Raw genomic sequence first — 15,802 nt, forward strand, 5'->3', positions numbered from 1 at the left:
CATATTTTCGGTGCCAGGTTCTTCTACCGGGCATTTAATGAGATATGATTGGGGCATATATGTCTGCTGTTCAAATAGGTCTATTAAAAATTGTTTACTGATATTGTCTTTAGCTGTTTAAATTGTTTTAAAATTTTGTATGTTAAAAAACCTTTCGACTATGTTTTTATCATAATGTTGTATAATCCTGTTCTTGTATTTTTTATGAATTGTTGTGAACCGCCCAGAGAGCTTTGACTATGGGGCAGTATAGAAATGAAATAAATAATAAGGCCCTCCTCCAAGTGCCCAAGCCAAATGAGGCCTAGGAGGTGGTCACAAGGGAGGTTCTCCCTGAAGAGGCTTGCCTGGTGCCTACATTATGGTCTTTGCAGCACCACATGAAGACTGGACCAGGTTATTAGTCTCCCAGGCATTTTAAGAACTGTTTTAGTGGTTTCGGATCATTGCACTTTTTTTTGCTGCGGGTTTTACTTTGATTTTATGTGCTGTAGTGTGTTTGCTCTTTGCTGCTAGCTTTACCTTGGTTTTATAATGTGCGGTTTTGATTCATTGTTTTAGTGTTTGTCGTTTATGTGTTTAATGTATGGTACGCCACCCAGAGAACTTGGGTTATTGAGCAGCTTAAAAGATACATTCATATCTCACAAATCAGCAAAAAAATATTGGGCGACATCCAATGTTGCACAAGTGGATTTCCATTCATGCAACAGAACTTTCCCTTTCCCTTCCCACGCAACCCGAAATCTGCTCTGCATGATCCCCCTAATCCTCTGGAGCAGATATGGCATGACATAGGGGGAGGTGGAATCCCCTTCCCATTCCACTGAGCTAATTTGTCAGCAGAAGGCACCAATTGAGTATTGTTTGTTGTTAAAGTTCACTAACAATTTGTTAATATTTAAAACTTGTCCTGAAAACTCTTCTGCCCAAGCTATTCCCAGATATAACCAAACTGACAGTATTTCAAGTAAAAATTGGTTTAATTTTGATCATACTAACTTTGACTGGACTTTTATTATACCTCTTATTTAAAAAAATATGGTCACAATACAAACACACAACATCTTCACAAACAAATTAAGCCACTGTACAATTAACCTGACTACAATCCTTTACACATTTACTACATTCCAATGGTGGTCTCAGTGGCAAGGAGTGCCTTCTACCAGGTTCGGTTGGTGTCCCAGCTACGCTCCTACCTGGACAGGGATAACCTGGCTTCACTCAATGCCCTGTTAACCTCCAAGTTAGATTACTGCAATGGGGCTGTTTTGAAGATGGTTTGGAAGCTGCAATGTGTTGGCTTAATTGACAGAAGGGACCAGGAAGTCTGAACATATAACACAGATTCTGGCCTGCTCGCACTGGCTGCTTGTAATTTTTTGAGCCCCGTTCAAGGTGCTGGCTTTGACCTATAAAGCCTCACACAGATTAGGACCACAATACCTTATGGAGCATCTCTCCCAGTATGAACCTGCCCGTATGCTACACTCATAACCTGAGGTCCTTCTCTGAATGAGGCTCGGAGGGTGGCAACAAGGGAGAGGGTCATCTCGATGGTGCCCCCCACCCACATTGTGGAATGCTCTCCCACTGAGGCCTACATGTCACCAATACTGTCATCTTTTCAGTGCCAGATTAAGACTATCCTCTACTACTAGGCACTTGCAGTATATGATGGACTTTTAATGTCAGTTGTGTTATCAGGCCCTGGTTTCTTATTGTAAATTGTTTTAAATTGTTTTAAAATTTTGTATGTTAACGTTTTTTATTATTTGTATTATTTATTATTGTTGTAATTTTTGTGAACTGCCCAGAGAGCTTCAGTGGTATAGAAATGAAATAAAAGAAATGAAATGGACCAGTGCATATATGGGGGGCTCCATTGTGTCTATGACATAAACGGCATGCAGTTTTGTCATTTTTTTCTCAAGGAAAACTACTCTTTACATATAGTGGGAATTCTCCATATAGTAGAACAAATCTGGCAGGGAATGCGTCAGTCCTCTGGATCCCTGTCTGTATGTGGACGTTCCTAGAAATGAGAATTACTTCTATATGCTGTTCCTTATTACTTCCATATGAGTGGTAGGCACCTCATGCTTTTCCTTTCAGAAAGTGTTTCTTCTAAATTAAGCTCTGATCAGTAAATGATAATCTCCAAAGAGAAAAAAAAACAGACTACATGATGAAAAGGAATCATGAAGACTAGATGAAGGTTGTTCCAACAGATACATAAGAAACTGTCTTATACCGAGTCAGATCATTCGTCTGCTTAGCTCACTATTGTCTACACTCACTGGCAGCAGCTTTCTAGAGTTTCAGACAGGAATCTTTTTCAAACCTATCTGGAGATGCAAAGGATCAAACCTGGGACCTTAAGCATGCCAGGCATGTGCTGTACTACTGAACTATGACCCATAAACAATGATTTTAACACTGCTTTCCAAAGGGATCCGAGGGGATCTGGGAACTCACAGGCCAGTTAGCTTAATGTCTGTTCTGGGTAAATTGGTTAAAAGCATTAGCAAAGTTAAAATTAGTAAGCATACAAAAGGGCAAGCCCTGCTGAAAAACAATCAACAAGGCTTCTGCAAAGGTAAGTCCTGTCTCACTAATCTTTCAGAGTTCTTTGAGAGTGTCAGTAAACTTGGACTGGGGTGATCCGGTAGACATTGCTTACTTGGACTTCCGAAAGGTTTTTGACAAAGTCCCTCACCAAAGACTCCTGAGCAAACTTAGCAGTCATGGAATAAGATAATTCTTATGGAACAGTAACTGGTTAAAGAACAGAAAGCAGAGAGTAAGAATAAATGGTAAATTCTCCCAATGGAGGGATGTAAACAGTGGGGTCTCAAAGGGATCTTTATTGGGAACAGTGCTTTTCAACTTATTCATAAATGATCTGAAACTAGGACTGAGCAGTGAGGTGGGCAAGTTTGCTGATGACGCCAAATTCTTTAAGGTGGTTAAAACAAAAAGGGATTGTGAGGAGCTCCAAAAGGATCTCTCCAAACTGGGAGAATGGGCAGCAAACTGTAAAGTGATGCACATTGGGGCAAAACCCCAACTTCAAGTATAAGCTGATGGGGATCTGAGCTAGCAGTAACTGACAAAGAAAAAGATCTTGGGGTTGTGGTGGACAGCTCAATGAAAATGTTAACCCAGTGTGTGGCTGCTGGTAAAAAAGGGCAAATTCCATGCTAGGCATAATTAGGAACTGCCAATATCATACTGCCCTTATACAAATCTCTGGTGCAACTACACTTAGAATACTGTGTACAGTTCTGGTCACTGCACCTAAAAAAGGATATTGTAGAGTTGGGGAAAAGTGCAGGAGAGGGCAAGTAAAATTATCAAAGGGCTGGAGCAACTCCCCTATGAAGAAAGGTTACAAGATCTGGGTTTGTTTAGCTTAGAAAAAAGAAGTGAGGGGAGATAGGATAGAGGTGTACAAAATTATGCATGGTGTGGAACAAGTGGGTAGGGAGACATTTTTCTACCTCAATATTAGAACCTGGGGTCATCGCATGAAGCTGATTGGTGGGAGATTCAGATCAGGTAAAAGGAAGTACTTCCCCACACAGTGCATAGTTAAACTATGGAATTCACTTCCTCAAGACACAGTGATGGCCACCGATTTGGATGGCTTTAAAAGGGGTTAGACAAATTCCTGGAGGAGAAGGCTATCAGTGGCTACTAGTCCTGATGGCTATATCATAGAATAGTAGGGTTGGAAGGGGCATATAAGACCATCAAGTCCAACCCCCTGGTCAATGCAGGAATCCAAGTCAGTCCAGCATCAGAGGCATTATGTCTGTGTACACTAGTTGCTGGAGAACATGGGTGGGAGGATGCTGTTGCCCTCATGTCTTGCTTATTGGTTTCCTGTGGGCAGCTGGTTGGCCACTGTGTGAACAGAATGCTGGACTAGATGGACCCTCGGTCTGATCCAGCATGGCTCTCCTTGTGTTCTTATCTGCACTTAGAATTCTTTTGTTGAAATACCTATTTCTGAGATCATATTTTGAGGTTATAAAATGCAATCCCAGAATAAGAAGCACTTCGAAGTTCTTTAAAACATCACTCTCATACCTTTCTTCAGAATGACATGTAGTGAACATTGCCTTCACTTTTCTTGTAGTTCGGAAGCATTGATCAGAAATTAGCACTTGCAACACGCATTCGTGGACATGTTCTCCCGTTAGCTCTACAGATGTATGGTTGTCGTGTCATTCAGAAAGCACTAGAATCTATCTCACCTGACCAGCAGGTAATTGTAAGTTAGAACAATATTTTTTGTATTTTATACAAAACCTAACTTAAAAGTATTTTCTCGTTTTTTGTGAAACATACTTTAATAAAATCTGCTAATTCTGTATAGGAAGTGGTATTCATGTTAAAGTAAATCATAATTCAAAAACACGTTTGTGGCAAAAGCATCAGCTAGGAACCTATGCAGTTTGGTAATCTCAAATTATTCCTTTGTAGAATGAAATGGTGAAGGAGCTGGATGGTCATGTCCTGAAATGTGTGAAGGATCAAAATGGAAACCACGTGGTACAGAAGTGTATTGAATGTGTCCAGCCACAGTCACTCCAGTTTATTATTGATGCTTTCAAAGGACAGGTAGTCAATTTTTCATTTGCTTTCTTTGACAGAATGATTGTTACTTTTCATAATTGTAAATTTTTAGATAACAGTTGTAGGCATGCTGCTGCAAGTAAAGCCTTGCATAGTACAGTTTTTTATTCCCGGAAAGACTCACCTTGTGCCTGTGTTGTGATCCTTTCATTGCCCATTGAAGATCTTTTTATTCTTCTAGGCTTTTTAGTCTGTCAGTTTTTAAAGTATGTTGGTGTTTTTTAGATCCGTCCACTGCTGTTATCCACTGCTGCTGTTTGACTTCGGTTTCATTCTGTGGCTGTTTTAATTTGTTCTAGATTTTACATTATGTTTTATTATATCTATGTATTTTGTGAACCACCGAGAGAACTTCAGCTGTTGGGCAGTATAGAAATGCAGTGTATTATATTGGTCTTCAGGTGGTTCAGCACTCTGTCACACACACACACACACACACATGTGTGCGTGGACATACACTTGTGTGCACTTAGCAAGAAAGCTTTCAACAGTCATGTGAGGCTGTAAAGATGACCCTGTCTCTACCTGGTAGCAGCCTGTGGTAACAACATTTGTAAGTATGAGGGGCTTTCCCTTCCTTGGTTTTTTTTCTGGTGGCAAATACCATTGCTGATGCAGCCTGCTGTCCTCAATTTCCTCAGAAGCAGCCGTGTCTTCTTTTTTTGAAGGAAGAAAACAGCTGGAGAGAAATAGAAAATGCAGTAATTTAATGGCAAAATAGTGAAAAAATATGCACCACCTTCTACATATCCTGGGGCATTTTAAACACAGGCCCACTAGAAATGGCTAGTGCTCTCCCCAGTGCTGCTTTTCAGGGTTTGGGGTATGTTTAATCTTATTTATTGTTCATGTAATTTTTTCACAAGCTGCTTTGTCAATGGATTTTAAAAAATGATACAGTGAAAATCAAAAATATGCTGCATAGACACAAGAGTCACAGGTTGTCATGCACAGAGAGAACATGGCCCACCTGAATTGCCCCCTCCCCCCACTGGGCTCTCTGTGGGTCAGGTCATGCCAGTGGCATAGCCATGCCCGATGGCAATGGGTGTGGCTCCACCCACTGGCATCATCACCCCCACCCATTTTGCCTTTTTCTGTGCTGAGAAGGGCATGGGGTTCCGTGCCCCTCTCCAGGCATCAGACACTTGCCGCCTGCATCCTCGCTGTTACCTCCTATCTCAAATGACAGCAGGGATTCCTCACCTCACCACCTGGAGGTACCCAAGGAGGCTCTGTGAACCAGATGGCAAATTTCCATGGGCTGGAGATTCTGCTGCTACTAAGGATAGGAATTTTTAATTTGGAAGCCTTGAGCCATCGAGGAACCTTGTCCCGAGTACAACAAGTTTATTGAAGCATATGTTAATAATTGTAACCCTGTTATTTTAAGGTGTTTGTGCTTTCAACTCATCCTTATGGCTGTAGAGTAATTCAACGTATTCTGGAGCACTGCACTGCCGAACAGACTTTGCCAATTTTGGAAGAACTCCATCAACACACAGAACAGCTTGTGCAGGTTGGTGTGCACTGAAATATTCAGGTGAACACAAAAAAATTGCAAAATGGTATTTTTAATGTATCAGTTATTAACAAGAACGTGGGTATTGGAAGAACATTCTAAAGAAAGATCATGTCTACCTTTTTATTCATTAGATTTTGGCTTAGTATTTTGCCCTCTTCAGGTGTTCATTAGAAATGCTTGAAGAGGTTGTGAAAACACGCAGGGCTAGTTCCCTCTCCTTGATGATACCAACATGCCAGCAATGCATCCATGCCAACGCACAATTGGCTTGAGTCTGAAGGGGGCCAGCTTCATCACAATTAGGCTATACAACACATGGATGAAAACCATAATTGTCCAGGGTTCCTGTCCCGGTGTTGTAAACCCTATGCGCCTTAAAACCATCCCCTTGCAGGCCCCAGCTTATTATGCATCGGCTCCAGAAACATTCCAAGCATGGAGGTGTCATCAAGAGGCAGAGCTAGCCCTGCCCTTTCTTGTAGCCCCTTCACACATTCCTGAATGAAAGCCTAAAGAGGACTTTTATCTTGGACATTATCATAAGCAGGGTCAGCCCTGGTTAGTACTTGAATGGGAGACCGCTTGGGAATCAGGCTTCCTGCATTGAGCAGGGGGTTGGACTTAATGGTCTTGTAGGCCCCTTCCAACCCTGTGATTCTATGATTGTATGATTTTGTTCATATAACCTAAAGGTTACAATTCTAGATGTAGATATGCAATAAATGTTTGTCTCTTCAACTTGGGTCTTTGGGTATTTTCAGAAAGGTTTAATCAGTATAAATTTGCTTAAAACAACTTGAGTATATTACTTTCAGGATCAGTATGGAAACTATGTTATCCAGCATGTGTTGGAACATGGCCGTCCTGAAGACAAGAGTAAAATCGTTACCGAAATCAGAGGAAAAGTTCTAACTCTAAGTCAGCATAAATTTGCCAGGTATTGTTGTTGTTCAGTCATGTCCGACGCTTCGTGACCCCATGTACCATAGCACGCCAGGCCTTCCTGTCCTGCGCTCTCTCCCGGAGCATGCTCAAGTCCATATTCATTGCATCGGTGATGCTATCTAGCCATCTCATCCTCTGCCGTCCCCTTCTCCTTTTGCCTTCAGTCTTTCCCAGCATCAGGGTCTTTTCCAGAGAGTTTTCTCTTCACATTAGGTGGCCAGAATATTTGAGCTTCAGCTTCAATATCTGTCCTTCCAATGAGCAGTCAGCGTTGATTTCCTTTAGTATGGACTGGTTTGACCTCCTTGCAGTCCAGGGGACTCGTAAGAGTCTTCTCCAGCACCACAGTTCGAAAGCATCAATTCTTCGGCGCTCAGCCTTCCTTATAGTCCAGCTCTCACACCCATACGTTATTACTGGGAAAACCATAGCTTTGATTAGACAAACCTTTGTCGGCAAGGTGATGTCTCTGCTTCTTACTATGCTGTCTAGGTTTGCCGTAGCTTTCCTCCCAAGGAGCAAGCGTCTTTTAATTTCATGGCTACAGTCACCGTCTGCGGTGATCTTGGAGCCCAAGAAAATAAAATCTGTCACTGCTTCCATTTCTTCCCCTTCCATATGCCAGGAAATGATGGGGCCAGATGCCATGATCTTAGTTTTTTTAATGTTGAGTTTCAAACCAGCTTTTGCACTCTCCTCTTTCACCCTCAACAAGAGGCTCTTTTAGGTCCTGTTCGCTTTCTGCCATTAGGGTGGTATCTTGCCTTGTGATACGTTCTATGGGGTTTTCTTGGCAAGAATATTGGAGTGGGTTGCCATTTCCTTCTCCAGTGGACCACATTTTGTCAGAACTCTCTGCCATGAGCTGTCCGTCTTGGGTGGCCCTGCACGGCATAGCTTATGGCTTCACTGAGTTACACAAGCCCCTTCGCCACAACAAGGCAGTGATCCATGAAGGGGTTGCCAGGTATAGTTCGTAACAAATTCTTAATTGCCCAATCTGTTTTTAATGTTAGGCATTGAATTACTGTTGTTTGCTTTAAACTTTGCAAATCTGTATGCCCAAATCCAGATTGCATCCAGCATTGTGCAAATAGACTTCCACTCACACCATGGAACTTTCCCTCCGTCCTTTCCCCCCTGCATGCCCTGTGCCCCCTTCCAAATCTGCTCCAGTGAGGGGAGATCAGGGGAAGTGGGAATCGCTTACGGAAGCCCCCCATTTGCAGTTGGACTTTGTGCTATGTTTCCAGAGAACTATGGTTGCTCTTACAGTCAGGAATTGACTATCCCAAGAGGTGCTCCACACTTTACATGGCACTACAGGTACAACTGTCTTTGACAGAGATTAATTGTGATAATGCATGTAATGTGAAGGTCATCCTGCCTTTCCAACACACAGTGGACACTCAGCAGGGATCGACAGCCATATGCATGCATACAACCAGTTCCCTGGTTCATGTCACTGCGGATCCCAAAGTACTTGTATTTTCACCTTGAAACTTTGTTTACACCATGGCAAACGCCAATGCAGTTTAAAGTGTGAAGCAGCTCTGAAGCTGTATGCTGGTATTCTTCTTTTGTAAGTAAGTGCTCATAATTTCAGAGTGTGATTAACTTGCAGGCTTAAAGGGAAATAAATGCTGCAGCAATTTATTTATTTAAGATATGTATACTTTGCCCTTCCATCAAATGGTCTACAAGATGACTATCAAAATTTGAATAATATATGGCACTTGTTGTCAAGAAGCCAACTTGAAACTATTTTGCATTCTTAAAACTAAGCTGCTGATATCATGGAAATATCCAGGGTTGAGAAGAAAATATTTTATTTATGATATTGAGGGGAAAGCTGAGATTGAAAATGCTGAGTTTGAAAAAATTGGGCAAATATAAAAATAGTAAGATTGGCAATTGAAAAAAAAACTTCTAAGCAATTTTCAGATGAAGAGCCTGGATCTTTCTCAGTAAATTGGAGTTAGGGTTAAACTAGCATTGCAGCTAAAAGAAAAAAACAAAGGCATGACAGCAACCAGTCACAAAGATGTTGGGAGAAACCCCCAACTAGAGAGAGAGTGTGTGTGTGTGTGTGTGTGTGTGTGTGCGCTCTCTCTCTCTCTCTCTCTCTCTCTCTATATATATATATATATATATATCTGGCCTTTTTCTCCCTCCCTCCATCCCCACACCAGTGAATGGAGCAATTTCTCTATTCATTTGCATGGGTTGAGGAGAAAGTGCAATACTGTAAATCAGCTGGAGTGGGGGGGGGAGAAGTTCAGCCCCAGCCAAGGACCCAGTTGCCCCAAAAGTCCTTGGTGGGGGTGGCCTTCTCCCACCCACCCCAACCATTTTTTGAAAGTGGAGCTTTTTCCCTCTATATTCAAGTCAGTGGAGTAAGCATTCCATTCACTTTAAAAGGGAAGGGGGAAAGCCCACCCTGGCAAATATCAGCTGGTGAGAGGTTGAACCAACCCTTCTCCAATGACCCTTTGGACAATTGGTGTGTGCAGATGGAAGACAATCACTTGGGAAGCAGTTGGCAGGGCCAATTTTCCTAAATTCTGTCCAGAAAATATTTGAGTGGTAGAAAGGTATCTTAAGAAATCTAATAAGTGATAATGATATTTTTAAAAATCAAACCTTCACCACTGTATTCTACATGACTTGGAAAGATCCATTATGTATAATTTGACTGTTAGATATCTTGTTGAAGAAAAAATACAGAGTCTTTTTTCAAGTTACTTTTTGTGGTTTGGAACCCACTGTAGCACATTTTCTTTCCTAGCAACTGGGATGACACTGGTATGGAAGGGGATGCAGCATAAGCTCCTTTCCTGTGCCCCAGTGTTTCTGATACTACTTTTGTGATACAGGAAGAATCCTCTATCACCAGGGTAGGCACGTTTGGAAGGTGCGGGGGTAATTTTCACCTGCTGAGGGCCAGAAACCTCACTCCTTGGGCCATCCCCTGCCCCTGTGGGTGCCAAATATAGGGTCAGGATTAAGAAACCAAAATGGCAAGTGGAGCCCGTACGAGCACCAAAGGGGTCAAAATTAGTTTGCTGATTGTGCAATTTTGCAGCTCTAGCAGCTTTTCTCTTTTTTTGCAAAAAGAATTACATTTTTTGGATTTTTTATTTTTTTATCCATTTGTTTTTTGGTCGTTGAAAAAATTGAACAGCTTTGGATTATGAAACATTTTATTTTAGTATTACGAATAAAATATTTAATACAAGGTGTTTATATATTTGTTACCCAGCCTTTATTCCCCCCAAATGATTTCTAAAAACTATAATAAGACTTTTATAGAAAGTCTAAGAGATATAAACCTGGAAATCTATTTATTTATTTTAATTCTCTCTGAAAGATTCCCAGCATATTTATTTCTTCCATTCCTTATTAAAGTGCAGAAAAGGGCAACTAAAATGATCAAGGGTCTAGAGCATCTCCCCTCTGAGGGAAAGTTACAACAGTTGACATTGTTTACCTTGGAAAAAAGGGGGGAAAGGGGAGACATGATAGAGGTGTACAAAATGATGCATGGTGCGGAGAATGTGGATAGGGAGACATTTTTCTCCCTCTCTCAAAATACTAGAACCCGGGGTCATCTCATGAAGTTGATTTGTGATAGATTCAGGACAGATAAAAGGAAGTACTTCCTCACACAGTGCATAGTTAAACTGTGGAATTCGCTGGCACAGGACGTAGTGATGGCCACCACTTTGGATGGCTTTAAGAGGGATTGGACATATTCCTGGAGGAAAAGGCTTTCAATGGCTACTAGTCTTGATGGCTATGTGCTACCTCCAGTACCAGAGGCAGTGAGCCTACGCATATGGGTTCCTGGTCGACAGCTGGTTGGTACTGTGTGAACAGACTGCTGGACTAGATGGACCTTTAGTCCAACCCAGCAGGGCTGCTCTTATATTCTTAAAAGTGGTTATGCTGCCTGAGGCTGATGTGAGCTGAAGTCGGAAACATCTAGAGGGCACCATATTGGGAAAGGCTGTCCTAAAGTAACAAAGTGACTTTAGATCTGTAAAGTGTGCTAAAAATAGAGTATTGCTTATTTTTCATTTTCCCCTAAAATTTCTGTTTTATCACAAAAAAAAACCCCGGGGGGGGGGGGGGGGGCGACGACGACGACAGATTTTCTCCCCATGCTTTGACATTTCCAGAAATGTTACATCTCAAGTTAGCATATAGTTTAAGTGGCATGTATTTCATTTCAAGTGTGTTGAGTTAAAATATTTTAGAAAGAACAATTTAATCTTTTTCTGTATTGACAAATCTCAATCTTTTTCAGCAATGTGGTAGAAAAATGTGTAACTCATGCATCTCGTGCTGAAAGAGCTTTGCTTATTGATGAGGTGTGTTGCCAGAATGATGGTCCTCATAGTGCCTTATACACCATGATGAAGGACCAGTATGCAAACTATGTTGTGCAGAAGATGATTGACATGGCTGAACCTGCTCAGCGTAAGATTATAATGCACAAGGTAATTGTAGACATCTGCTTCAGTTAGAATGAACTTTTCATTTAAATTAACATTTCTCATTCCCCATCCTTCACAACCCTTGAATGACTCTTGATGTTGTGCCTGACAGTCATTCCCCACCATACTACCTTGTTTTTAATTCCTAATTTTGTGAGTGTTTGTAAACAGTGTATTACAAATAGGATTAAAGTTAATTGTTACATTTACATTCCACCCTTCCTCCAAGGAGTTCAAGATGGCATAAATGCTTCTTTTCCTCCCCTCTCATTTTACCCTCAAGAACCCTGTGAGGTATGTTAGGCTGAGAGATCGTGACTAGCCAAGGTCACCCACTTGAGCTTCATGGCTCAGTGGGGATTTGAACACGATCTCCCCAGTTCTAATCCAACACTCTAACCACTACTTAGGGATGGTGGAGAAATCCGTAATGGATTTAAATGAGTTCAGGTTTTGTATGAGTCCAACCCACGGATTCCACAGCAGACCAGGTTTTTCCAAGTCATGTGGACTTGCGGACCTTTTTCTTTTTTACTTTTTGGAATTGTATGCAAATTTAGTCGTACAAAAATATGGAGAGAAAAGAACACCAACCAAAAATGTGCATTTCCCCCCGCATAGGCTAAAGCGTGAAAACAACATTTGGAGTGATTTGCTCACTTTTCACCCTTTTCCCCTCATTTTTGGGGATATTTGCACAAACTTGCATTAACTAATGTGCAGAAACGCTTGTCCCTTCATTGGACATACCAGAGAAGCTTGTCCCTTCATTCTCTCTGCACTCCTGTGAAAGAAAGGGCTATATGAAACATTCCTGCCTCGACAGAACAGCTATGATAATATCCTATCTAGGGATAATGGGTAAACTGTTAAATATTAGTTCTTACCATCAAATGATGTAATCTTGCTTGAAGCCGGCCCTTGGTTGGGATCATCTGCATCTTGCTTGTCTCTTCATATGATCAAGATCCTAACATAGATCTCAGAGTCGATAAATATTGAAGATAAACTAGCAAAAGATAACTTGAATGTTCAGCTAAGGGCAGTCTTTGTTCCCTTCTCCCTGCCCTGCCTGAAGTAATTCTATTTTGATGATGGGAATGCCTTGATTTTCTGAATTTTCTTATTGCAGATTCGGCCCCATATTACAACCCTGCGTAAATACACCTATGGCAAACATATCCTTGCCAAACTGGAGAAGTATTACCTGAAGAACAGTGCTGATCTGGGGCCGGTTGGAGGGCCACCAAATGGAATGCTTTAAACATACATTCAAACAGCAATCTAGGAGATGAATTTTATTGTGAATTATCAAAACACACGACTTAACTAAAAATGTTGTGATTTTTTTAAAAATATATTTATTGACTTCATCCATTTGTACAAATTTTATTCATGTGTATATTTTTGGGGAATGAATTGCAACATATTGCCATTTCTTATCAGGGACCTATCAGATTGCAGGGCTCATAAAGCACAGAAAGCCTGTAAATGATGTAACTATCAAAATAGCTCTCACATTTTGTAAATTTTTACCTTGTAAAGTCACTGAATAAAATAGTTTTTAAAGGGAAAAAGTACAGTATTCTTTTAATATACTGGCTTACAATCTGGTAGGTCTACTCATCACCATAGCACAACATGTTTATAGAATTGTATATAGAATTAGTTTTCATTTTTTCCCCTTTGTGCGGAACCTTTTTTATAACAGTTGAAAATAGAGCAATTGCATAATTATTATTTAACATGTTACAGAAAGTTAAGTTCTGTATTTTGGTGGTTCACAATTTTTATAATCCAAATAGCAATCAGGGCACTACAAATATCAGTAAAGGAATGATAAAATGTGAACATTGAGTAGTTTCTATCTTTCACTTTGGAAACTTTTTTTTCAGCATAGTGCCCTTTTCTCTAGCAGTGTATAAAAGCCATGTATATATACTTAAATATTTAATTGATGTGCAAGGTAGGAGAATAAAATCAAGGTGGTTGTTCGATCCAGCAATGTACTACCTGGGAAAAGAATAAACCTGCATTAAATGAATAGACAGACAGTTGGCATAAGACGTGTGTGTTTTGCTTTAAATATACAATTGTAAGACAGGATTTGAAAGTGTTGAGCGTATGCTGTGTGTTCTCACAGTAGATGAAACAGTAGGCAGCTCATGGAGGAGGACAGGGCCTACTTAAACTTGATAGCTCAACATCTAAAGCATGACTAAATATTCATATAGCTTTTTGCTTCCTTATAAATATAAGCATTGTATAAGTATAATTAATAGGTGTAAGTTTACCGTTTGTAAACAAATTTATCGTTTTCAACGTTTTACAAGCCTTGCTAATTGAGTAGTGATGCTTATCTTGGTTGTACAGATGTACATTTGTAAACCTTCATGCTGTAAATGTAATTTGTTTTACCCCTTTTGGGAAAAAAAATTTGCATTTTAGTGTATATTCATATCCCTGTCCCTTTTGGCCCTGACATAGTGTTGTATAATGTAAATTTATTTCGACAAATCAAGACTGATTTTTAAAAAATTCTATCTTTATATGGTTTCAGAGATATGAACCAGTTTTCTTTTATCTATTATGAGAAACTTTTTGTTTATAACATAGCTATTCTGTTAATATGGACATTTGGGAAACTTAATCAGTTTAAACAATGAGAATAAAGACAAATTAATAGACTGAATTCCTGATCACACAAACCAGTGCTTCTTCCATCTTAAATGTGGCACGATTTGTTTTTGTACAGAAGAGTACTGTATTTTTGAACAGCTTATTTCATCCTAAAGCAAATATGTATGATACTGTCAATTTTTCTCAGAATATGACACTGTAACAGTAAGATAAAGGTGTACATTTACAAGCGGCCTTATGTACATTTCCCAGTTTCCTTTTTAAGGCAGAATTGTGACCATATATGTATAATTAAAATCCTTTTTAATCCTTTGCCTATGAAAATATTTTGGAAAGAAGCTTACTTTGTATATTCAGTTTCTGAAAGATAAAGTGCTTTGTATTTCGTTCAAGTCAGTATTTTGTGTAAACACTTCATTTTGATGGCATAACATAGGCTCTTTGTCTCAAAGCTGTTGGAGGTAGTGACGACTACAGATCACATGAAAGCTTTTTGTGGGAGATTTCAGGAGAAGGTAGGAGAGTAACTCATCTCTTTTACACAGTACTGTTACTCTTTTTTATCAAAGCATACAGAAGTTTGCTTACAGAAAAATTTAGTATGTTGATCATTTAACAGAATAACACATGTAATTAAACTGTTTTAATTTAAATACCTATCTCAACTTGAATTTATAGTAGCTTCCTTCTTTCCCTTTAGACAACTTTTTAAATACCAAACGAATAGCAGTTGTTATAGCAGTTTTCCATTAGAAATAGAAAACTTATAATCTGCAATGGGATTTCCTTCAGAACTCTGCCTTAGCTTCTCACACAATGGATATGGTTGCTCACCAGTCACAATTTCATTTGAAAGAGTGATGAGGGACATACATTTTCTGTATTATATCATATGGTGAATTTTTCTACATTTGTCTAAAACAGCTTTCAAACAATAATTCAGTATTCTTTGTACATTGAAAATCTACTTCATAACAGATTGCCTGGGCTAAGTGGGATATTTCTACTCTATGCTGTCTTCTGTTATCTGGCCAACATTTTTCCTGTTCAGTTATATTAAATGTATTTGCACAGTAGAAATACACAAAAACAGAAGTACCTTTTCTCAGTATAGAGGAAACATTCTAGGTTTGGCCAAGAACCACTATGCTCCCCACCCCACTTCCTCCTTCAGTCCCTTCTCTGTAGATTTGGTTATGGAACCTTTTGCCTAGTCTGTTTAAGTCTGTTCTGCCTCTAGGCCGCTCTTAGTTCATATTGGATAATGTAATGTTCACTTGTAATATGCTGTAAAGAAAACAACAAAATGAAAATGTGTGAATAACTTTCTGCAATATGCTTGGTCTTATGTTTTGATTTTACCAAAAAGTGATGTTCTACTTGATTACAGTGCTACTTATTCGTTGGAAACCTTAGCTACACCTGCCCAAATGAAGTGGCATCTTTTCTTTTCTGGGTTTTATCAGTTGAGATTGTAGAACTTTTAATTGCTTCTGAAATTTCCCAGTTGTTTGAAGGACCACTTCAAGTATTCACCTTTATGATG

General features: G+C 39.8%; 1 protein-coding gene across 29 annotated transcripts in view; it reads left to right on the top strand.

The window, feature by feature from the left end:
- PUM2 (pumilio RNA binding family member 2) overlaps positions 1–15,588 on the top strand; it is an 82,511-nt gene extending 66,923 nt beyond the window's left edge. For 17 of the 29 annotated variants that reach the window (XM_084826536.1, XM_084826539.1, XM_084826528.1 and 14 more), the window contains 6 exons: positions 4,148–4,282; positions 4,495–4,632; positions 6,041–6,166; positions 6,988–7,109; positions 11,427–11,619; positions 12,749–15,588. In XM_084826536.1, the coding sequence (XP_084682662.1) occupies positions 4,148–4,282; positions 4,495–4,632; positions 6,041–6,166; positions 6,988–7,109; positions 11,427–11,619; positions 12,749–12,880 (846 nt within the window). In that variant the 3' untranslated portion in view covers positions 12,881–15,588. The remainder of the gene's footprint in view (positions 1–4,147; positions 4,283–4,494; positions 4,633–6,040; positions 6,167–6,987; positions 7,110–11,426; positions 11,620–12,748) is intronic. The other 12 variants (XM_084826540.1, XM_084826551.1, XM_084826531.1 and 9 more) reach the window with 1 other exon arrangement.
- Positions 15,589–15,802: the final 214 nt, after the last annotated feature.

The sequence above is a fragment of the Heloderma suspectum genome, chromosome 1 (assembly GCF_057233095.1).
Source record: "Heloderma suspectum isolate Gila_16-S chromosome 1, 16-S_ref, whole genome shotgun sequence".
NCBI classification, from domain to species: domain Eukaryota; kingdom Metazoa; phylum Chordata; class Lepidosauria; order Squamata; family Helodermatidae; genus Heloderma; species Heloderma suspectum.